Here is a 25,140-nt window from a genome sequence, read left to right as displayed (position 1 = left end):
ACAGAGCCGACAATTCATAATAGCTGCGAGTGATTTTAAAGGACTTTTTTTTTACACTTTGTGCAGGGACAGTTCTAAGCACCAGAAACATGCGCCCCTTCACAGGCATACTATAGACACCTCCCCACTACGAAATTTAAAGGAATATTACACTTTTATTGTTTCACTTTAATCATTATTAAAATCACTGCTCCTGAAAAAACGGCCGTTTTTAAAACTTTTTTTTGCATTGATACATGTCCCCTGGGGCAGGACCCGGGTCCCCAAACACTTTTTAGGACAGTAACTTGCAAATTAGTCTTTAAAATTAGCACTTTAGATTTTTAATGTTGGAGTCCTATAGACTTTAACAGTGGTTTTAAAGTATGCTATATACTAGCTCCATCGAATCTTCTTTATACATTCGACAGACACCATAAGCCTTCAAAGACAGATTCGACCGTAATTCATGTGGATTTTCGGACGAATGCAATTTTTGAACGAAAAACTAAATAAATAAAAACGAATTTCGGGAGTAACTAAATAAATTAAGTTTTCGGACGAAAACGAAATTCCGAAACGAAATATTTTACTCTGCACATGTCTACTCTGTAGCATCATGTGGAAGGCAATGTTGTGGCATTGTTGTGCAAGGCAGTCAGCCGCAAGGCCCACATTACTGCTGACGTCAACCAGCAAGCATGATCAGGGAATGCCATATTTTGTTTACAGCACACTGGGTAACTCTGCTTGCAATGGTTGCAGAGAAAATGTTGGGACTTTAAATGAGGCCAGATGACCTCCATCCCTATTGATGCGGTAAAAAGAAAGGGTTGGGACTTTGACGAAGCATGCGATTTTGGAAGCAACAAGCAGAAGAGCAACAAAAATCAAATAGTGTAAATTTATTAACTATAGATTAAATGTATAGCATAGGGCACAAAGATACACAATGTATAATCCATGATCCATCATATGTAGTAAATGTATTAAAGTATTACACATCAAAAACATCAATCCCACAGTTCATACATCAAAAGCATTGACTTCATGTATAGGCATTTTGCACATAGTAAAAAATCAATAGAATTAAATAAAAACATTCCAGAGTCTAGTAAAACTGCATGTTTGAATATGATTTGTAGTATTTAAAGCTCTACGCGTTTCGAGGCTACATTGCCACTCATCAGGAGCTGATATATGATGAATATGGGTCAATGCAACTAGGAAGGATGAAGGACAGGGCTCAGTGCTGGAGCTTGTTTTGCCACTATATCTCCATACAGCTAGTGGTGATGATGCAAGATTTGTTAGCTCCACCTCCTCCTCCATGCCCTCCTCTGCTGAATTGTCCTATGAACCACCAGTACCCCCTAAGGTTTCAAGGGGCTATTCAACGAATCAGGCAAAAAGATGCCATGCAGTGCTTCAGCTGGTCTGTCTAGGGGACAGGAGTCAGCCCAGAGCAGAGAATCAGCTCTGCAGGGGCAGGCCCAGAGGTGGTTCATGCCAGGCCAGCTTGAGCCAGGAATGGTGATGTGCGATAATGGCACTAACCTCCTGTCCTCCCTTTGAAAGGGAAAGTTGACACATGTGCCATGCCTGGCACATGTCCTCAATTTGGTGGTGCAGCATTTCTTAAACAGGTATCCAGGGTTGCAAGATCTTCTAATGCAGGCTAGAAAAATCTGTAGCCATTTCAGGTGGTCATACACAGCCAGTGTTTGGTTGGTTGAAATTGAGATGGAGTTCCAACCTGCCTGTACACCGCCTGATTTGTGACATGGCCACCAAGTGAAACTCAACTTTGGCAATGCTGCAGCAGCTGCACATGGCACAATGACAGGCTCAGGGTGGCTCCGGATGCCGCCGGAACCGCAACGCTTTCCAAGGCTCGGGCCGGAGAGAGAGAGGCCCAGAGTCAAGCCCCAGAGTCAAGCCCCAGAGCCATGGGCGGCGGGCTCGGCTTTTTTCCTCATTCCAATGGCTGCTGACAACCACCGGGGGCATCCCATCATTAGTGGAATTCACTTTTTTCTAGGATTGGAGAAGATTTAGATCATGTTCTCCAGCCGATTGCACAAAGTTATCCATCCAATACCAAAGACAGTGGAGACTTGATAAATAAAAGCAAAAACACAATAGTCAATGGAAATTTCATACTGGCCAGCATTGAAGTGGACTACTTATATACCAACATCAAACAAAAGGATGCACTTAGTGCTGTTAAATGGGCTCTCAATAAGAAAACACAGTCAAAAAGAAAACAAATAGAATGAACATATTAGAATTGGCTATGGGAGGAAATTATTTTTGTCACGATAAACAGTTTTACGTACAAAAAAGAGGAGTAGCAATGGGAGTGAAATATGCCCCGACAGTTGCTAAAATTTTTGTTAGTAAATGGGAAAATGAGAACATCTATAATAGGAGAAAACCAGAACTAAAAGTCTACCAAAGATATATAGATGATATTTTTACTCTGTGGGAGGGGTCAGATGCAACACTAAAATCATTTTTAAAGGAAATAAATGTTAACAAATATAACATATCCTTTTCAGCAGAGTATAACATGGACAAAGTACATTATTTGGACTTAGAAATATACCGCCAAGATCATAGGCTGCGCACAAAAACATATTTTAATAAAACAGATCAGAATGAATACATCCCAATAAACAGTGAGCACCATCCTAGATGGTTGGAAGCCATACCAAAAAGCCAACTTATAAGGATTAAAAGAAAATGTGACCTTGAGGCAGATTTTGAGTTGCAAGCCAATACCATCATACACAGGTATAAAGAAAAAGGATACAAACAACATAAGTCGAATAAAACCAAACAATTTAAATCTATGAATAGGGAACAACTACTAAAACCAAAACAAAAGAAACAGAAAAAATATTATAGCATAGCCTTCAGTACTACAGTAGACAGTATAAAATGATGGAAAGAGCTTTTAAAAAACATTGGCCCATACTACGCAGAGACCCTATATTAGAAAAAATTCTCCCCAAAAACCTATAGTTTATATATAGACATCCTCCCATTCTCAAAAATAAATTTGTAAAAAGCGTTCTGGACCCCCCCCCCCCCCCTAAAAAAACTGTCACTTTTTTGGCCCAAACTGGCTTTTTTTTAGATGTGGTAAATGTATGACATACAAAACGTGCCCCGGCCAAAGAAAAAAACAAATTTCCAATTACTGCAAACAGGAGAAGAATTTGAAGTTAAAAAGTTCATCACGTGCTATAGCACCCATGTTACTTTGTTGGAGTGTACGTGTGGGTTACAGTACGTGGGAAGAACTACCAAGGAATTGAGAGTCCGGTTCAGAGAAAATTTGAACAATATTAAAAAGGGTTTCAAATATCATAGCCTTTCAGAGCATTTTAGAAAATACCATGGAAGGAACCCTACACAATTAATAAAAAAGTATGTGCTATCGAGAAAATAGAAGATCATTGGTGAGGAAGTAATAAAAAGCAGGTTTCAACATTTTGGGTACATAAACTGAAATCTATGATTCCAACATGCCTGAATGTTGAGTTAGACATTAATTGTTTTGTATATAATTATTAAAAATATCTTAGCCAAACTTGTTTACATAGATTGCTAACATTTTATTTAGGCCCCCAAAAGCATACTGTGTATATATTCACATATCCTAATTACTAGGCAAGGGAAACAGAGGGCAAGAGTAGTTATTTTTTTCCCCAGAAACATCATTGCTTTAATTATATTTGTATTTTTTTCTGTATTTAATTTTCATTACTTTTTTTCACATTTGGGCTCCGTTTCCACTGGTGTGATTTGTCATGCAACCAGGGGTGGACTGACAACTCATGGGGCCCCCGGGCAATAGGAGATTATGGGGCCCCCAGGCAATCCGAGATCATGGGGCCACACAGTATACACACACACAGTATACAATCACACAGTATACACATACATGTACACACAGTATACACAGACATGTTTCTATTGGCTGAGAAGGTACTGGAGAGGTGGGGCAACTATAATCTTGGGATTTTTAGACCAAAAGGGTGTCGGTAAGGGAAATTTCAGAGACAGATTAAAAAATAAAAAAAAAACGCTGATTTTTACATACTGTCCCTGGTTTTACTGAGGCTGGCAACCCTGATGGGGCTCCCTAGTGGCTCGGGGCCCTTGGGCAGTGCCCGAGTGGCCCAATGGTCAGTCCGCCCCTGCATGCAACTTTGGATACATAGTCGCGTGACAGGTCACAGCCCATTGATTTCAGTGACACTGGTTCCCATCTGTGCAACTTTGAAGGTTGGCAGCTTTGAAGGGGTGCCTGTACTGGTGCCTGTAATGTTTTATTTTTTATAGCTGTTTTTTTAAATACAATATGTTCTGGTGCAAATTATAAAGACCAAACCGCAGGTGAATACCGAGCCACAATCTATATACTAGTGGCCACCATTCAGATAAGCGAAATCTCACAGTGGGTGTAGTAGGAGGGCCAGAGGGAGCATTGAAAGTGGTCACCAGCCACCAGAAGACTCCAGCCTCTGTTGATTCGAACACCTATGTACCCAACAATTGCATCTAATCTCCTTCATTCATCAAATCCTTCATGAGTCGACCTCCTTAAATGAACTTACGCATTTGTACATGAGTAAATGGGCCCATTTGCTAAGTAAACCTATCACTCTTCAGATGTGGGACAAGATTTGGGCCTTCACCTTTAAATCCTCTAAATGTGTTACACAAAGGGAAACGGCCATAAAAATTCTAATGTTCTGGTATAGAACCCCTGATGTCACCCACAAGTTCGACCCCTCAGTCTCGTGACGCTGCTGGCGATGCGGGACTGACACGGGTTCATTATTTCACATCTTTTGGGAATGCTCCCCGATACGTCCCTTCTGGAATGAGGTGGGGTCATTGGTGCGGAAAGTGGTGGGGGTGTCCCTTCCGGTTGAGCCCTTAAACTGTTTGCTGGGTCTCCCTGTACCAGGTTTACCTAAAAATACTAACCGGTTGATTTCCTATATTCTATTAGCTGCTAAGAGGCTTATCCCGCTATGTTGGTTATCTAGTGCACCCCCTCCCTGGCCCAGGTTTCTTCACCTGGTGACCGAGATATGGAGAATGGAGTACCTGACGGCCACTGTACATGATTCAGTCCCCCAGTTTGCCAAAATCTGGGAACCCTGGGATCGGTCGGAGTATGGGACCCCCCCCCCCCCCCACTCGGTATTCCTCAGTAACCACTAATAGTCGTACCATCATTCTCTCTGTATTACCCTCTCTCTCGCAATTATCTCCTCCCTATACTAGAACAAGTTGCCTCCTCTCCCTTGGAGAATCACTTCATTATTCATAAGCATATTATTGATGTACTATCACACTTTGGCCTCCCGGCCTGCTGTTTTAAGTTGCTCTTTCTTTTATAAACTGTATGATATCTGCTTCTTCTTATATAAATATGCAGTTCACATCTGTTCCCTGCATATGTGGACGTTAACCTCTAGTTAACCTTCTAATCATTTATGTTCAAAGAATTTTGCAATGCTTAATTACATTGTACTTGTCCTGAAAATTTAATTAAAAAAAAGACATGGATGAGTTAGTTTGGGGTGGAGAAACTTGACTGGCCTGCACAGAGTCCTGACCTCAATCCAATAGAGCACCTTTAGAATGAATTAGAGTGGAGACTGCGAGTCCGACCCTCTCATCCACATCAGTGCCTGAACTCACAAATGCTCTGCTGGAAGGAAGGTCAAACATTCCCATAGACACAATCCTAAACCTTGTGGACAGCCTTCCCAGAAGAATTTAAGCTGTTATAGCTACAAAGGGTGGGCCAACTCAATATTGAACCCTACGGACGTAGACTGGGATGCCAGTAAAGTTCATGTGCGTGTAAAGGCAGGCGTTCCAATACTCTTGGTAATATAGTGTGTGTGTATGTGTGTGTATGTGTGTGTATATATATATATATATATATATATATATATATATATATATATATATATATATATATATATATATATATATATATATATATACACACACACATATATATCCCTCTAGTTAGGGTTGTCCATGACAGGCACTAGGAGAGGTTGTGCTTTATAATGCCGCACACACACAAACAGACTTTCCGACGGACTTTCCAAATGAATGGAATTGCCCACACATGGACTCCAGGTACGACGGCACTAGAGAAGGAAGTCAATCTTGCCGCTTTCATCTGCGAGATTGATACCTTGCCAGCCCCATCCCCTGGTATGGATTTTAAGGGTAACCCCCCTACGTGGAAAAAACGGTGTGGAGGTCCCTCCCAAGTCCATACCAGACCCTTATCTGAGCACACAGCCCGGCCGGTCAGGAAAGGGGGTGGGGACGAGCGAGCGCCCCGCCCCCCCTGAACCGTACCAGGCCACATGCCCTCAACATGGGGGGTGGGTGCTTTGGGGAAGGGGCGCGCCCTGCGTCCCCCCACCCCAAAGCACCTTGTCCCCATGTTGATGAGAAAAGGGCCTCTTCCCGACAACCCTGGCCATTGGTTGTCGGGGTCTGCGGGCGGGGGGCTTATCAGAATCCGGGAGCCCCCTTTAACAAGAGGGCCCCCAGATCCCGGCCCCCCACCCTATGTGAATAAGTATGGGGTATATCGTACCCCTACCCATTCACCTGGGGTAAAAAGTGTCAATAAAAAAAACACACTAGACAGGTTTTTAAAGTAGTTTATTAGGCAGCTCTGGGGGTCTTCTTCCGACTTCTCTGCGCTTTCCGGTTCTTCTCGCCGGGCTCCTCCGCTATCTTCTGCTCTTTTGCTAGAGGTGGCCCGGCTTTCTCCTTCGCGGTTGCTGTCTTCTTCTTTCTTCTGTTCTTCCGATGTTGACACAACGCTCTCTCCCGATGTAATGTGGTGGACACGGTACACGGCGACTTATATAGGCATAAGGGGCGGGGTCACCGGTGATGTCACCCGGTGACCCCGCCCCTTATGCCTATATAAGTCGCCGTGCACCGCGTCCACGGCATTACAGTGGAAGAGAGCGTCGTGTCAACATCAGAAGAACAGAAGAAGAAGAAGATGGCGATGGCAACGACGAAGGAGAAACCCAGGCCACTGCTAGCAAAAGAGCGGCAAAAGAGAATAAGAGCCCGGCAAGAAGAACCGGAAAGCGCGGAGAAGTCGGAAGAAAACCCCTAGAGCTGCCTAATAAACTACTTTAAAAACCTGTGTAGTATTGTTTTTTATTGACGCTTTTCCCCCCAGGTGAATGGGTAGGGCTACGATGTACCCCATACTCACATAGGGTGGGGGGCCGGGATCTCGGGGCCCCTTTATTAAAGGGGGCTCCCAGATTCCGATAAGCCCCCCGCCCGTAGACCCCAACAACCAATGGCCAGGTTGTTGGGAAGAGGCCCTTGTCCTGATCAACATGGGGGCAAGGTGCTTTGGGGTGGGGGGGGCCGCAGGGCGCCCCCTTCCCCAAAGCACCCACCCCCCCCATGTTGAGGGTATGCGGCCTGGTACGGTTCAGAGGGGGCATAAGGGTCTGGTATGGATTTTGGGGGGACCCCCACGCCATTTTTTCGGCGTAGGGGTTCCCCTTAAAATCCATACCAGACCTAAGGGCCTGGTGTACAGCACCCTGTAGCGGAAAACCAGCGTGATAGGATCGCTCAAAACATTCTCGCGGGCAGGTGCTGTAGTTGCTGTTGCGTCGTAGTTGGTCCGTCCGACCAGCATACAGACGAGCGGACTTCCCGATTGGAACTGGGTCCGGTGGACTTTCGGTGGGAAAATTTAAAACATGTTTTATTTCTAGGTCCGCTGGACTTTGGGGAAGAAAAAGTCCGCTGGAGCCCACACACGATCGAAGTTTTCCGACACACTCTGGTCCGCTGGACCAAGTCTGCCGGAAAGTCCGATCGTGTGTACGCGGCATAACAATTATTGTTTCCTCAGAATATTACTGCTAGTGCCTAATTTTCATAGTATATGTCTCCTACTTTTTAACCAGTACAGTATAATTCTCTAATCGCTGATTTATTACAGTATATTTCTTCTTTTGTTTAACTTGTTGCAATATACTATTTGCTGTTATTTAACCATTTGCTGTGTCATTCCTGCTTTCTACGCTCCTTAAGCTTGGGGGGGGGGGTATATACAGATATCTGCAGTAAATTTTCCCCGCTCAGTTTGCGTGGGGTGCTCCGCACCCGGGCGCCGAAGCTCCAGAGTGCTGCTCCCCTCCCTCCTCCTCGTCTGTGTCCAGAGACGGAGAGGTGGAGCGCATGTAGCAGGTGCTGTGGTTCCCCATCCCACCAGCAACTGACAAGAGCGCATACCGCTCCCGCTGTCCCCGGAATCCATGCTGTCTGAGTACCGCTATAGAGCCTAGTAACAGAACACATTCCAGTACTAGACTCCACTAATCTTTCTGTCCGGTGCGCGTGGAGCAGTCTAGTGTCTGCCCTGCCCCCTCTGCGTGTGTTGGCTCTTCTCTTCTGGGTTGGCCAGAGCTGCTATCATCCAGTGCACTTCCAGAAATGCTGTTTGAGTGCCGCCCTCCTAGTAACCAAAGATGCCACGGATGCCCTGCACCCCTGCAATGTGCACGGTGCTTCTGCTCCCAGTGCGCCCAAGCTACAGTGATCTATTGGACAGGTACTGATCCATGGGGACACCTGCTGTGGGGGGCTCTGATGGGGGACACCTGCTGTGGGGGGCTCTGATGGTGGACACCTGCTGTGGGGGGGCTCTGATGGTGGACACCTGCTGTGGGGGGGCTCTAATGGGGGACACCTGCTGTGGGAGGCTCTGATGGTGGACACCTGCTGTGGGGGGCTCTGATGCGGACACCTGCTGTTTAGGGCTCTGATGCGGACACCTGCTGTGGGGGGGGCTCTGATAGGGGACACCTGCTGTGGGGGTGCTCTGATGGGGGACACCTGCTGTGGGGGGCTCTGATGGGGGACACCTGCTGTGGGGTGCCCTGATGGGGGACACCTGCTGTGGGGGGCTGTAATGGGGGACACCTGCTGTGGGGGATCTGATGGGGGACACCTGCTGTGGGGGTGCTCTGATGGGGGGGCATCTGCTGTGGGGGGCCCTGATGGGGGACACCTGCTGTGGGGTGCCTTGATGGGGGGACACCTGCTGTGGGGTGCTCTGATGGGGGACACCTGCTGTGGGGGGCCCTGATGGGGGACACCTGCTGTGGGGGGCTCTTATGGGGGGACACCTGCTGTGGGGGGCTCTTATGGGGGGACACCTGCTGTGGGGGCTCTTATGGGGGGACACCTGCTGTGGGGGGCCTTGATGGGGGGACACCTGCTGTGGAGTGCCCTGATGGGGGACACCTGCTGTGGGGGGCTCTAATGGGAGACACCTGCTGTGGGGGGCTCTAATGGGAGACACCTGCTGTGGGGGGCTCTGATGGTGGACACCTGCTGTGGGGGGCTCTGATGCGGACACCTGCTGTGGGGGGCTCTGATGGGGAACACCTGCTGTGGGGGGCTCTGATGGGGAACACCTGCTGTGGGGGGCTCTGATGGGGGACACCTGCTGTGGGGGGCTCTGATGGGGGTCACCTGCTGTGGGGGGGCTCTAATGGGGGACACCTGCTGTGGGAGGCTCTGATGGTGGACACCTGCTGTGGGGGGCTCTGATGGGGGACACCTGCTGTGGGGGGGGGGGCTCTGATAGGGGACACCTGCTGTGGGGGGGCTCTGATAGGGGACAACTGCTGTGGGGGTGCTCTGATGGGGGACACCTGCTGTGGGAGGCTCTGGGGGACACCTGCTGTGGGGTGCCCTGATGGGGGACACCTGCTGTGGGGGGCTGTAATGGGGGACACCTGCTGTGGGGGGCTGTAATGGGGGACACCTGCTGTGGGGGATCTGATGGGGGACACCTGCTGTGGGGGTGCTCTGATGGGGGGACACCTGCTGTGGGGGTGCTCTGATGTGGGACACCTGCTGTGGGGGGCTCTAATGGGGGACACCTGCTGTGGGGGGCTCTAATGGGGGACACCTGCTGTGGGGGGCTCTAATGGGGGACACCTGCTGTGGGGGCTCTGATGGGGGGACACCTGCTGTGGGGGGCCTTGATGGGGGGACACCTGCTGTGGGGTGCCCTGATGGGGGACACCTGCTGTGGGGGGCTCTAATGGGAGACACCTGCTGTGGGGGGTTCTGATGGTGGACACCTGCTGTGGGGGGCTCTGATGGGGGACACCTGCTGTGGGGGGGCTCTGACGGGGGGACACCTGCTGTGGGGGGCCTCTGATGGGGACACCTGCTGTGGGGGGGCTCTGATGGGGGATACCTGCTGTGGGGGGGGGGCTCTGATGGGCACTTTGATATAAGCTGCGCATGCCACAGGTCACTCTCCCCAGAATGTCCCTCATTCTCAACTTTAAAACTTGGGAGGTATGCAGGAGCAGATCAGGGGAGGATAGACTGTGCCACCGCTGTCCTTGTTATCAACAGGAAGAGGGCTCTCTGTGTTTACTGCCCATCCCCCTCCCTCCTCCTGTCAGAGGAGGAGACCGAAGCAGCCGGAGATTGAAGCACCCGTGTCTGAGTAGAGAGAGCAGTGCTGTACTAGTGAGCGGCGCTTGCTAGGTCAGCTGCCCACTATGTTTCTTCTCCCTCCTTCATAATGGCCAGGGAAGAAATAAAATAAAAAGGGAGCAGAGAATAGGATTGTGGGACATGTAGTCCTGAGGACTGGCAGCCCCATTGTGACCCGGAAACTGCAACCCACACAGCATGCTCAGCTGAATAAGAGAGGGGGGGGGGGGAGAGAGAGAGCTTTGGGGGAAGTGCACCCAGGACTCCAGGGAGAGGACAGTGCTGAGGGGATGCCATCAGAAAGAGAACCCTGCTGCCCTGTGCCACCAGAGGGAAGGCTGAACAGCCTAGCGCCATCCCCGGTGAAGAAAGGAATGGATTGATTGACAGAATACAGATCTGAGCACCACCCAGCAGAGTCGCCACGGGCAACCCAGAGTGAGCTGACACCTGATCAGAAGAACTGATGTTGCTGTATCGCCAGGTCTGGTGAGAGGGCTGGTCGGCCATTATCTACTTCCATCCATAGGAACTGCAGTCTCTGACCCTCTCCTGTACTACGTCTGCAGTCTCTGATCATCTCTTGTACTATGTCTGCAGTCTCTGGTCATCTCTTTTAGTATGTCTGCAGTCTCTGATCATCTCTTGCAGTATGTCTGCAGTCTCTGACCATCTCTTGTAGTATGTCTGCAGTCTCTGACCATCTCTTGTAGTATGTCTGCAGTGTCTGACCATCTCTTGTAATATGTCTGCAGTATCTGACCATCTCTTGTAGTATGTCTGCAGTATCTGACCATCTCTTGTAGTATGTCTGCAGTATCTGACCATCTCCTGTATCATGTCTGCAGTATCTCTGGGAGCTCTTTCTAACAGACTCTCTAACGGAAAGCACTCTCTGTGTGCATTAGCGGGACCCCCCTTCAGGTCCCATTAGTGTACTCATTTTCTTTATTGTTAAAAGATTATGGGAGGAACCCAGGGTGATAAAGACTTCTTAGGGGAGCATCTCCGTGTTTGAGTTGTAGCCATAGAAACATTTGTAAAGGGGAGGAGTTAGTAAGATGACCACGCCCATGTGGGGGCGCCAGAAATATTTCTGCTCCCAGGCGTCTGTGACCCTAGGATCGGCCCTGAGTAGCTGTCCAAGTAGTATCAAGTTTTCATTCATCAGTATCAAACCTCTGCTTTATTTTGTGGCTACATGTGCCTAATTTTCTCTTACCTTGCCAAGCAGTTTTCTTCTGCTGCACACCGAAGGCTGTACATGGGTACTCTCTGTATATAGGTGGCACTCTGAATAAATAGAGCATCAGGAACCAAATCAGGAAGACCTGCAATTCAAAGCTAACATGAAAAATAGACCACTACTAAATTGTAACAAATCAGATTTATCAGAAGCAAAACCAGTAGAGGACAGATAACTGATTGAGATAGGAGTACTAATATGATAATTGTACATAAATTCAGTTGGTGATGCTTTATTATTTATATAGAAATAGAGGTATTTTAATTGGGGGTGCTTTCCCTGGTACCTTAGTAACATACCTGATGTAATTGTGATATCATTATGCTGGCTACACCTTGTCAATACATTACATGCCGCTCCAGATGAGATCAGGCTTCACAGTCCAAGATCATATCTCAGGTGCTGGCTTGGCTCAGCTCAGCTCCACCGAAGCAAACAATTTTAGCAGCAACAGGAATATTGCACAATAGATGCAAAATAATAATCTTCCTTTATTAAACGAGTCGGCAGGAACAAAGTTCTACTCTGACGTGTTTTGCACTAGGCACAGCACATTATCAAAGAGAAAACACTGTGCCTAGCATGAAACATATCAGAACAGAACTTGTTCCTTCTGGAATCGTGTGCAAGGAAAATGAAAAAGATTAAACAGCATTTTTTGTATGCACATGATTGGATGGTGGATGTCAGCACAGATTCACTTCATTCACTAAGTTCTGTGGAAAATTACCATGCCAAATGGTAACTTCCTTTGCAAAGTGAACAGCATTTTTGCTTTTAGTAAATCAACCCCTATGAGTCCACTATTATATGATAGTAACCAGTGGCAGCTGGTGGTATATTTGGGGGGAGGGGGGGTAATGAAGGGCATCAAACAATTCAGTCACAGCCCCCCCCAGTCATTCAGATTGAGCCACCAGCACTCCTCCCTTATGGACAGTCGATGCGCCTCACACTTACCCCCAGGCAGCGATTACCTCCGGGCGCTGACTTTGTCCCCTGCGTCTCCTCATACAGCCTCCACATCTTCTCCTTCCTCCTCTCTCCTCACCAATAGGATTGCTTGTCGGGGAGGACATTCAGTGTGAAAATAGCAAATGTTCATTCGCTACTGTCACACAACTGGGTAGGCTCAGGGCGCAGTGCCTCTGGCTCTATTCACGTGCTTCAAAAAACAAAAATGCCCCCCCCCATTCTGAGAGGAACCTGTCCTGTTAAACCGGTGTATGGTTTGGCCACCATGCTGTAGCTCAGTTTCAGGGTCTTGGCAATCTTCTTATAGCCTAGGCCAGTGATGGCGAACCTTGGCACCCCAGATGTTTTGGAACTACATTTCCCATGATGCTCATGCACTCTGCAGTGTAGTGGAGCATCATGGGAAATGTAGTTCCAAAACATCTGGGGTGCCAAGGTTCGCCATCACTGGCCTAGGCCATCTTTATGTAGAGCAACAATTCTTTTTTTCAGATCCTTAGAGAGTTCTATGAGGTGCCATGTTAAACTTCCGGTGACCAATATGAGAGAGTGAGAGCGATAACATCAACTTTAACACACCTGCTCCCCATTCACACCTGAGACCTTGTGACACAGCCCCAGGGAGGGAAAATGGCTAATTGGGCCCAATTTGGACATTTTCACTTAGGGGTGTACTCACTTTTGTTTCCAGCGGTTTAGGCATTAATGGCTGTGTATTGAGTTATTTTGCAGGGACCGAAAATGTACACTGTTATACAAGCTGTACACTCACTACTTTACATTGTAGCAAAGTGTCATTCCTTTAGTGTTGTCACATGAAAAGATATAATAAAATATTTACAAATATGTGAGGGGTATACTCCCTTTTTTGAGTTGCTGTAAGTGACATAAATAGACTAACTTTATCTTTTGTATTGCTTTCATGATAAGGGCTCATTCAGACAGGCGCTGAGTCCCATCCTATGTGCAGAGTCACTTTTTGCTGCTTCTTCATCCACCTCTGAGCACAGTTTCTATCTTTGGATCCATGCACACACTCCGGCCCGCAAATTTTGACATGCAATTGTGTCCATGTAGCCACTGCATCTGAATCCGCTTTTATGGGCTGCCTGCATGCAGTTCTTAGGTCAAAGAAGATACAGCAAAAAGCTGCTCCGCATGGAGGACAAGACTCAGCGTCAATCTGAATGAGCCCTAAGGGCCATGCCACATTAGCAATCCTGTCCCTTATAATAAAACAGAATCACTATGCAGAGCAAATACTTCCCCGATTCCACATGTAACTCTGCTGTCCATATAAGCCATCACTTCATTACTGATGGAAACTGCATGTAATTTGCCAGCAACAGGACACTCATCCTGCCAGCGAGGAAGCAAAGTGTAAAACCAGGTAAGTATTATCTGTTGCTGCCTAGTTGTTGCCATTGACAGGATCAATAGTGTGACATCGTTACATAGTTAGTAAGGTTGAATAAAGACACCAGTCCATCCAGTTCAACCTGAGTGAGTGTCTACAATTGTCCCTATCCCTGTACATTGCACACTCACATCAGTCCCTACCCTCAAGGAGCCTGCAAATCCAAGGTCCCCATTCATATACTAGGGCCAATTTGGGGCAGAAGCCAATTAACCTACCTGCATGTCTTTGGAGTGTGGGAGGAAACCGGAGTGCCTGGAGGAAACCCACAGAGGCACAGGGAGAACATGCAACCTCCAGGCAGGTAGTGTCGTGGTTGGGATTCAAACCAGCGACCCTTTTTACTGCTAGGTGAGAGTGCTAACCACTACACCACTGTTCTGCCCTACCGGTGGCACTGTGACATGCCCCAAAGTAAGCTGTAAAGAGTTTCATTTCCTGGGAAAATTATATTCTAATCACACACAAATAAAATAAATTATTTGCTAATTTTTATGGTCAAATATTAGGGTCATATTACAAAACTGTTTTAGAAAAGTGACTTATTCTTACAACCTATTGGGTTTAGCTGAAAATGTAATGTACGTAAGAGATGCTTAAGCCTCGATTACACAACAAGAATATTGGACGAATGATCGTTGTTTTTTTGCATGCTAGTCTCATATCGAAAACCAATAGATTACTGAAATAAAATAAATAAATAAAAGATCCCCAAATACTTAAAATATTCTGAAGTATAAGAGCCCTTTCACACTGCCAGCGGGCTACATTAGCTAGTTTTAGCAGAGCTTTTCGGTCGCTAGTGGGACGCTTTTAAACCCCGGTTGAAGAAAGGGTTAAATGCGCCCGAAATGCGCTTCCGCATTGCTACCCATTCATTTTAATGGGCAGGGGCAGTGGAGGGGCGGTGTATACACTGCTCCTAAACCGCTCCAAAGATGCTGCTTGCAAGAATTTTTCTAACGTTCTGCAAGCGCACTGCTCCAATGTGAAAGCACTCTGGCTTTCACACTGGGGCTGCAGGGGAGGCATTTTCAGGCGCTATTTTTAGCCCTTTAGCGCCTGAAAAACGCCTCAGTGTGAAAGGGGTCTACATAAATATCTCTCTAATGAAAGCTGCTGCCACCTTACTGTGCTATCACACCACCATAAAATATAAATAAACGTATTCAAACAGTGAAGCGCTTTCCATCTCATTTTATAAAGTAACATTCAAAAATTTCCAATCTCAAACCACCTCTACATATTATAACCAATTTTCATATATGCAATATTACAAAATTTATATCAATATAGATTGGAGTCCAGTCAAGTAAAATCTCATACACCATCCAATCTTCGTGCAATTAGTGAAGTTTAAATTATCTAAGGGCTCACTTAAAGAGAAATTCCAGGTTTGGATATTTTATACATACTTACATTGGTTAAGCTTGAACCAATTTACTATGCATATACCATACCAGGCTGATGCCCCTAAAAGCTAGAAATCACTGAAGTAGACGCCACTACTTAGCCGCCTGGCATTGGCACGATTCAAAGAATGCTTTTCATTTTCTGAATTTAATGCAAAGTATTCTCTGATTTGGACAAGGTGGAGAGGTGGTGCGGTGATGTCACACTCTCTACCTCGTCCCCTCACATTGTGGTGCAGTGTACAGAGTAGTGGCATCGGGACGGTGGGCAGGAGCCCCGAGTGGGCCCCCAAAAAGCCCTGGGTCTCGGCCATTAACAAATCTATTATTAGCCCCGAACGGGAAATGCACTGCCGAGTGACATAGCAGGTCCCGCATTCTGGAGCCTACAGCATCTATGATGGATGTCCCACTGGTCCATTGCCAGGACCACGGGACGTGTGATGTCCATCATATGCGCTGCAGGCTCCAGAAGGCGGGAATTACAATTTGTCTGCGTTGATGAGCACTGGTAAGCCAGGCAGCAATCAGCAAGTGAGCTTACCCTGGTGTGGGGCTCAGACATCAGGCTGAAGCCCCGGGATTTTTCCCACCTAGCAACGCCCCTGGTACAGAGCATTGGCTGACATATACATGGAATGGCATCACAAAGCACCGCATACAGAGCAGGTGCATTGCCATGCATTGTGGTGCCCATTATCACAACACACAAGTGGGAATGGGCCCTTCTCCTTGAGGGGGAGGTAACTTATTGTGAGTATAAAAAAAAATCATTGATACATGAGAAATAAAATCATGCAAAGTTTATATAGCTATTTGAGGCTGTAAACAACAATTACACACCTAAACTATGATTTTGTATGTGACCTATTTATTTATGTGTACATTTTAATTTAAAAAAATGATCACATGTAAAAAAAAAATCTCACAATCTAGTGAACTGGCCCCATAAGCCCTAAATAAACTTACCATATTGATAGGGCCGTGCTCCTGGTCTTCTACCTGCAGGGGCTAAATTGGATGTCAAAACATTTCGAGGTCTGTAAGGGTTTCGTGGGTCATCTCCAGCCATTCTCTGTGCAACCGGGGGAGAGCCTATTGGACGGGCATTTGAGGGTGTCATTCTGTCAGAGCTTACAGAATTTAATTGTCTTTGCGTGGTGATTGCCCTTTGAATTGCATTACTATTTTGAGTGATGCCAGTGCTTTCCGATACGTCATTCTCCATGGTGACAGGACTCCACTGTGTAATGTTACTCCTTGGAGTGACAGAGGTCCGATGTGTAATTTCATTCCTTTGGGTGACAGACCTCTGCTGTGTAGCATCATTATTCTGAGTTATAGTATTATGTAATGGGATATCATTTCTCAGCAGAGCATCACTAACCTGTGCAGGAGTTGCATAACTTCTTTGGGATGCTGACTGTGGAGTTGCTTTACTTGTTTGCATTGCACTGCTCTGTGTAGATACCCTATGCATAGCTTCATTTCTCTGTGTGCTTGTTGTTTCTGTGACTGCCATGTACTGAGTTGAAGTCTGCTTTTTACTCTTAATTGTTGTAGGGTATACTTGTGTAATATCATTTCTTTGCATTGACTCTTGCTGAATTCCTTTGGTTTTGTGGGTAGAAAATATATGTTCCTTATTGCTTGTGTAAATTCTCAAAGGAGTATCACTCCTTTGGGTAGGAGTTTGACTGAGGTTAAGTTCTTCGGCTTGACTTGGTTTACCATTACTGATAAAGTCTCTTCTCTGAGATCCTGCAGGTCTCCTTGGTTTAACAGGGTTATGTACCTCCGAAATGTAGAAAGTACCAGCTCTGTGATCAGAACCTGAGCTCTGGAGGCTGAAAACTCGTCCATTACTTTCCCATCGAAATCTGCGACGCCAGGAACCTCTAGGGCCATCAGGTTGTGCTCCACGTGACATCAGCAGTAAAAGGAAAGGGATGAAGAAGAGAGGAGGCATTATTATATGCAGGTTTCTACAGACAGTCAGACACTGTAAATTTAAGAATATTCAAATTTTGCTTCAGGTTTGAACACACTTGACTTTGCAGGCTGTTGGATTCTCAATCTTGCTATTTCCCTTGGCTTGAATAAGTAGTTTGCTGGTTCATAAGGGTTATATCACTGTTGTTTGCATCATTCCAGGTAGCAAGGTGTCCTAAATCTACTGCATTTCTTGAATTACTTTTAAAGTTCCTGTAACATCTAATTCAAGTGTCAAATCAGTGAAGTCTCTTCGTCATGGTGGCTCTTGTTAGCTGTAGGGAATCTTTTTCACATTATAATCTGCCTTTTCACTGAATAGGAGACTCAGTTCTGTCTTCTCTGAATTAATTTTCCACCTCCTCCTCCACTGATGACACCTCCCTTTTCAAACTGAACCTTGCATACTTTCTGTTTGTGTGTGTGTCTCTCACCTCTTTCAGGTCTCTCTGTACACATATAACACACACACAAAAAGAATTCCATTCTTGGATTTGCAAAACGACGGAAAGCGCTTCTATTCTGTTCAACTTATCCTATTTTGTTACTGTTGGCCATTAAATAATCTAATGATAATTTCCCAAAGGTTAATAAATATTATTCAATTATTGGCAGCCTATAGTATACGTTTATTTAATTTGAGTAGGTTTATGGATTACCACAAGTCATTATATAAAGGTCATAGGTCTATAAAATTGGTTACATTTTCAGAATGTAATCAATATATTAGAATTTGCACCTTTAGGCCCAGTTCACACTGGTGCAACATACACTCTGACTTTAGGAGCACATGTTGCATGGGGTAAACAGTTGAATCTCTGTATTTCCAGATGATATTAAGCTAAGCAGGTCAATAAATTCTTTGCGGGATGTGGAAACCTTGCAAAAAGATCTGAACAAATTAATGGGGTTGGCAACTACATGGCAAATGAAGGTCAATGTAGAGAAAATATAAAATAATGCATTTGAGTGGCAAAAATATGAATGCAATCTATACACGGGGGGAGAACCTCCTGGGGAATCTAGGATGGAAAAGGACCTGGGGTTCCTAGTAGATGATAGCTCAGCAATGGCATGCAATCCAAGCTGCTGCTAACAAAGCAAACAGAATATTGGCATGCATTAAAAAGGGGATTCATTCCAGAGATAAAACGATAATTCTCCCGCTCTACAAGACTCTGTTCCGGCCGCACCTAGAGTATCACGCTACTGACGATTATATACTCAGGCTGTGTAGTTAGGCTGCATGGGTACTTACTGTCGATTGATGTCTCCACAGCCTAGCATATACTGTACCTGAAGCCCCCCTCACCACACATCCTCCCTCCACTTACCTCCCACCTCCCCTCTTTCCCTACCCTCCCCTCCCTCGCTGATCCCTTAATTCCCCTAACAAATGGGTTAAAGCCTTCCAGGATTTTTCTTCTCTAAAAGCCGGATTAGTAGCCCTCTAGGAGACGCACTTTGCGGCCCACAGTGCTCCAAAGTTTTTTAGATCCTGCCATTACAAAACAAAGAGGGCTGGCCTTCCACCACACCCTACCATTCACCTCCCTTGCCGAGATCGCTAAATTATCCTTGTGGGCTTACTACAGGATTTTGAAACAACATCTGTGTCATATTATGCCCTTAACAACAATCCAAATCCATTTTTTCCCACCTGTTTCTTACAGGTTATACAAACTCATTGTAAAGGGACTTTATTTATATGTGGCGACTCAAATCTAGTACTCCATCCACACCTGGTTAAAGCTCCATAGTCACATTCTCCCTCACTTACAGTTTCGCATACAGCTTCAACAAGCTTCCCTGCTTGACTCCTGGAAAGAATGTAATCCCTCAAAAAATAATTACACATTTTACTCCTACCCACACAAGTCCTTCTCTAGAATAGACCACATTTTTGTCCCTGTTGCACCTTCGTCGATCTTGCTGAACTCCTGTATCCACACTATCCCATGGTCTGACCACTGTGCAGTTATCACTACTGTCTAATCTTTGATTTCTCAATCCAAGGACCGCACCTGGTGTATGAATTATGCACACCTAAGCAATAGATCCTATTGCTTTGATATACAACTCGCTCTTAAGGAATAGCTCTTGCACAACGCAACCCTGGGTATTTCTCCGGTCCTTTTATGGGAGGCACATAAACCGGTGATTCATGGTACCTGTATATCGGTCTCCACACATCTCCACCGTGATAAAAAAATTATTGACAGCAGCTCAAGACAGATTACCACCACTACTTCCTCCGATTTCAATCATCCCCTACTGAACCCAACAGACTTCAACTTGAGAAAAACCAAGGCTGAATTGGACTTACTCCTGGCCAAATCAGCAGACAAGGCCATTCGTAGGTCCAGCCATGCGATTTACACCAAGGCCAACAAACCAGACACCTTCCTGGCTCTACGTCTTTGTCACCCGGAACAGGTTCGCACCCCTTTAAGACTCAAGTTGGCAAAATACGTTCACTCAAGTAATCCTGTTAAAGCGCTCTCCGAATTCCGTAGGAGGAAAAAGAATTGTTGCTCTACAAAAAAAATGGCCTAGGCTATAAGAAGATTGCCAAGACCTTGAAACTGAGCTGCAGCACCATGGCGAAGACTATACAGAGGTTTAACAGGACAGGTTCCACTCAGAACAGGCCTCGCCATGGTCGACCAAAGAAGTTGAGTGCACGTGCACAGCGTCATATCCAAACTTTGGGAAATTGACATATGAGTGCTGCCAGCATTGCTGCAGAGGTTGAAGGGGTGGGAGGTCAGATTGTCTGTGCTCAGACCATAAGCCGCATACTGCATCAGATTGGTCTGCATGGCTGTCATTTCAGAAGGAAGCCTCATCTAAAGATGATGCACAAGAAAGCCCGCAAACAGTTTGCTGAAGACGAGCAGACTAAGGACATGGATACTGGAACCGTGTCTTGTGGTCTGATGAGACCAAGATAAACTTATTTGGTTCAGATGGTGTCAAGCGTGTGTGGCAGCAACCAGGTGAGGAGTACAAAGACAACTGTGTCTTGCCTACAGTCAAGCATTGTGATGGGAACGTCATGGTCTGGGGCTGTATGAGTGCTGCTGGCACTGGGGATCTACAGTTCATGAGGGAACCATGAATGCCAAGATGTCCTGTGACATACCGTATATACTCGAGTATAGGCCGACCCGAATATAAGCCGAGGTCCCCAATTTACCCCCAAAAAACTGGAAAAAATTATTGACTCGTGTATAAGCCGAGGGTGAGACATGCCTGTCCATCCCTGTGTGTCGTCCATCCCTGTGTGTGTCCATGCATCCGTGTGTGTGTGTGTCCATGCATCCGTGTGTGTGTGTGTGTGTCCATGCATCCGTGTGTGTGTCCATGCATCCGTGTGTGTGTGTGTCCATCCATCCCTGTGTGTGTGCATGCATCCGTGTGTGTGTGTGTGTGTGTGTGTGTGTGTGTCCATGCATCCGTGTGTGTCCATCCATCCCTGTGTGTGCATGCATCCGTGTGTGTGTGTGTGTGTGTGTGTGTGTCCGTGCAGCCTACCTATGTCCAGCCTGCCTGTGTCCGTCCAGCCTGTGTCCGTCCAGCCTGTGTCCGTCCCGGCCTGCGTCCGTCCCGGCCTGCGTCCCGTCCCGGCCTGCGTCCCGTCCCGGCCTGCGTCCCGTCCCGGCCTGCGTCCCGTCCCGGCCTGCGTCCCGGCCCGTCCCGCAGCTCTTCGTCGGTGGCCATTCTAGGATTCAAAAGCCGCGCCTCCGTCGGTGATAGGCGGAACACTCAATTTCCCACTGACTGCTGGGAAATTGAGTGTTCCGCCTATCGGATGTCCGTGATAGGCGGAACACTCAATTTCCCAGCAGTCAGTGGTCCGCCTATCATGGACGTCCGCTCATCCTCATACTACGGACGAGGATGAGAGGACGTCCGTGATAGGCGGAACACAGACTGCTGGGAAATTCAGTGTTCCGCCTATCACAGGCGAAGGCGGAGACGGAGGCGCGGCCTTTGAATCCTAGAATGGCCGCTGTCTGTCTGCTCGACACGCTGATCGGGCAGACAGACAGCGATGACTCGAGTATAAGCCGAGGGGGGCACTTTCAGCCTCAAAAAAGAGGCTGAAAATCTCGGCTTATACTCGAGTATATACGGTACTGAAGCAGAGCATTATCCCCTCACTTCGAAGACTGGGCCGCAGGGCAGTATTCCAACATAACAACCCCAAACACAGCTCCAAGATGACCACTGCCTTGCTAAAGAAGCTGATGGTAAAGGTGATGGACTGGCCAAGCATGTCTCCAGACCTAAACCCTATTGAACATCTGTGGGGCATCCTCAAATGGATGGTGGAGGAGCACAAGGTCTCTAACATCCACCAACTCTGTGTTGTCGTTATAGAGGAGTGGAAGAGGACTCCTGTGGCAACCTGTGAAGCTCTGGTGAACTCCATATAAAAAAGGTGTCCACTGCCTGCACCTATAACAGGCCTTTGCAGCAAGCAGCATTGGAAGGCAACATATGATATAAACAAGGCCAAGGATAAATCTAAGGAAAGATCCAAGCTTACTCACGACCAGTCCGCTGACAACCAAATCAACCTATCTAACAGTATGCATTTAAACAGGGGTTTAGTCTGCACACATTTGCAAATACATGCGTAAGCCACAGAGCCTCATCACGGCACCCTGGTATCTGTGGTCCTATCACTAGCTTATGAGTGATTCCACAATGGAAGCACATGCATTCTGATGAATAGATGGAGGGACACCTTTTTTGTATTACTGTTATATTGGTCAGGCAACGCACTGACACCTTTGAAGCCATTGTGCGATTTGCTGGGTGTTCAGTGTGCTCCTGTACCTTTTAAGAAGGGGTGGGCTCCCTTCAGTCCACCTGCCATCCACCTATCCATCAGAATGCATGTGCTTCCATTGTCCCGGAGATCGTTTGACGGTGCAACCCATAAGTGATTGTTTGCTTCAGTTGCACTGCCAGGGATTACAATTCTCCAGGAAAAGCTCTTTTCATGCTGAGCTAATCAAAATGACCACAGCTAATCACAGTTGAAAGTTAAATGGCTTTGTGTGCCATTGAGAAGGTGATTTTCTTCACCTTGATTGAGTTTACAAGTCGTTTTTAGGAGGCGTGATCCTTTTTCCAACTCGGTAATTCTGTTTTTGATTTTTTTTAAAACATTTTTCTGACATGGTATTATATCTTTCATTTGGATGTTATAAGTTGCACATCTGGATAAAACAAAAAAACTGTGCCTGTCTTCATTTTCAGGCTGCAAAGCAACAAAAGATTATTTTATATATATATATATATTTTATATAAAATCTGTATTTTTGCTTGTACATGACTGGATGATGAAAGTCAGCAGAGCTTTGCCTCATTTACTAAGATAAGGGAATCTTCTCTTGTAAAGTCAAACATAAATTGCAGGGCTTAATATATAAATATATAAAAATTAAGAAAGACAATGTAAACAAAGTGCAAAAATAATGAAGTCCAAAATGAAATAATGAATGACAACATTATCCAAAACTACAGTGCATCCGGAAAGTAAAAAGGCCTGTACGCTCTATCGGACAAACTTTTTCGGTTTTCTTCTGACTTTTGTTGGCTGTGCAAACGGACAAACTTTTTGACAACATAAGTCTGATGGAACAAAGTCCGATTGTGTGTACACAAAACCATCGAAATTTAGTCCAAAGTACAAAGACGCATGCTCGGGATCAAGGACCAGCACGAAGAGGTCGGTCTTGTAAAACTAGCATTCGTAATGTAGATAGCAGATTTGTGATGTGTCAAATTCTGAATTTTCTAAATGCAGCGCACATTCTCTTAATTTTTAATGGCTTAATAATAAATATGAGTTGCTGGTGATACTGACAAAGTACTAACAAACATATTTTACCTAGGATTTGTGTTCTAATGATATCAATAAAAAAAAAAAAATTGCCCATTTTGTTTATACAAACACATACATAAATAAAATTCTTAAATTATTAGACATTCTCTTTCATCACAATTCTAAATTTAAAATTATAAACCAAAAGAGCAAATGATACACTGAAATCTAAAAAAATATAGCCCATTAAATCATACTTAAATCAAAAAATACAACATGCTAAATTAGTAGCCCCTAAACTCCCCAGACCACTGGCCTTGTTGTGCATCCTGGGGCTGATTTTGCCACTGACCACCATGCTGCTGAGTTGGGTGGGCTTGCTGGGGTGGCTAGGTTTGCTGAGGTGGGTAGGTTTGCTGATGTGGGTAGGCTTGTTGTGGAGGAGGTAAAGGTGTGTGGTCCAAATTACACCCATGTGATTTGGTGGTTAGCTCACATTTACTGGCCTTGCTAAGGAGCTGGATGATGATACCCTCACATAGCTCCCTTTGAGCTGGGTAAATTTTTCTGAGTTTATTAGCTGTAAAACAGCCAAACCCTTCAGCACTATCGGGTGCTGTGGTGATCACAGAAGTAGCCCTAGTTAGGAAGTCCGCTGTGGCCTCATCTAGGTGATGGCTCTTCCTGCCCCTTTTTTTGAGAGGACGCAGGGGAGGGATTCTGCACTCCATTGTCTGGCTGCTGAGCCCAGCCTCTTCTTGGCTCAAAAGTTCCTGTGTCTGAAAAAACAACATCATTTTAATTTTTGGTCATCAATCACATCAATTTCAGCTCATTACTTTTTTATGCTGCAAAACCCTTTATAATTGAAATAATATGATCCTGAGTTTGGCAGTGGGACTATCCTCACATGCTTGCCATCAATGGCACCTCCACAGTTGGAGAAATTCCGTAAATTGGCAAACTGGGCGGCCACATCTTGCCATTGCTGGGTGTTTGAAGGAAACTGTGGAGTCAAACAAAGAAAAGAAATTAATACCCGACTACATAAAATTGCAACCATATTTGACACAAACATTGTTGGGCAACATAATATTCTAACATTTAAATGTGTATTTAAAATAAAAAGGATAAGTTACAATTATATGCTCCCTCACCCCCTCTGGTGGCACATTCTAAAAATCTTAGGAGGGGGGAGTTGAATGGGTAGATGTTTTGGACAAGTAAACCTCAACACTTCCATGAGAACTAAATGCATTAAAATGTAAGTTTAAAGAGGAAGTAAACCCTTCCAAACAACTTGGACCTATAGGTAAGCCTAGATTAAGGCTTACCTGTAGGTCCAAGCAATATCTCCTAAACCTATATGGTTTAGGAGATATTTGCCCGAAAATGGGCACCGCTGTCTACGGCGCATGCGCCGTAGACAGCGGCGCGCAGGCGCACTAAATGCGGCAAATCCAAGAATGGATTTGCCTAATTTGTCGACTCCCGTGCGCATGCGCGGGAGTGACGTCATCGCGGCTTCGCCGTATGGCAGCAGCGGAGCTGCGAGACGCGACTCCCGTGCGCATGCGCGGGAGTGACGTAATCGCGGCTGCGCCGCTGTGATTCGTCGGAGCTGCGAGACGCCACCAGCAACATGGATGCGGCGGACTACAGGGGACAGCGGCGACTTCGCTGGCTCCTGTGTCAGGTAAGTGACACATAA

The 25,140-nt window shown here is 46.1% G+C and overlaps 2 protein-coding genes across 2 annotated transcripts in view; one reads left to right on the top strand and one right to left on the bottom strand.

Moving 5' to 3' along the window:
- Window positions 1–17,939, bottom strand: part of LOC143974546 (uncharacterized) — a 55,003-nt gene extending 37,064 nt beyond the window's left edge. Inside the window, exons 1-2 of the mRNA XM_077476069.1 lie at window positions 16,565–17,939; window positions 11,768–11,876 (exon numbers count right to left, since the gene is read on the bottom strand). Coding sequence (XP_077332195.1) covers window positions 11,768–11,876; window positions 16,565–17,564 — 1,109 coding nt within the window. The 5' untranslated portion in view covers window positions 17,565–17,939. The remainder of the gene's footprint in view (window positions 1–11,767; window positions 11,877–16,564) is intronic.
- The window catches only part of LOC143974547 (uncharacterized), a 168,226-nt gene that overhangs the window by 42,694 nt on the left and 100,392 nt on the right, over window positions 1–25,140 (top strand). The gene's annotated exons all lie outside the window — the stretch shown is intronic.

This window comes from Lithobates pipiens, unplaced genomic scaffold, assembly GCF_037356315.1.
Source record: "Lithobates pipiens isolate NorthernLeopardFrog02 unplaced genomic scaffold, aLitPip1_a1.2 Scaffold_13, whole genome shotgun sequence".
In the NCBI taxonomy this organism is placed as follows: Eukaryota; Metazoa; Chordata; class Amphibia; order Anura; family Ranidae; genus Lithobates; species Lithobates pipiens.
This window is presented reverse-complemented; position numbering and strand designations above follow the sequence as displayed.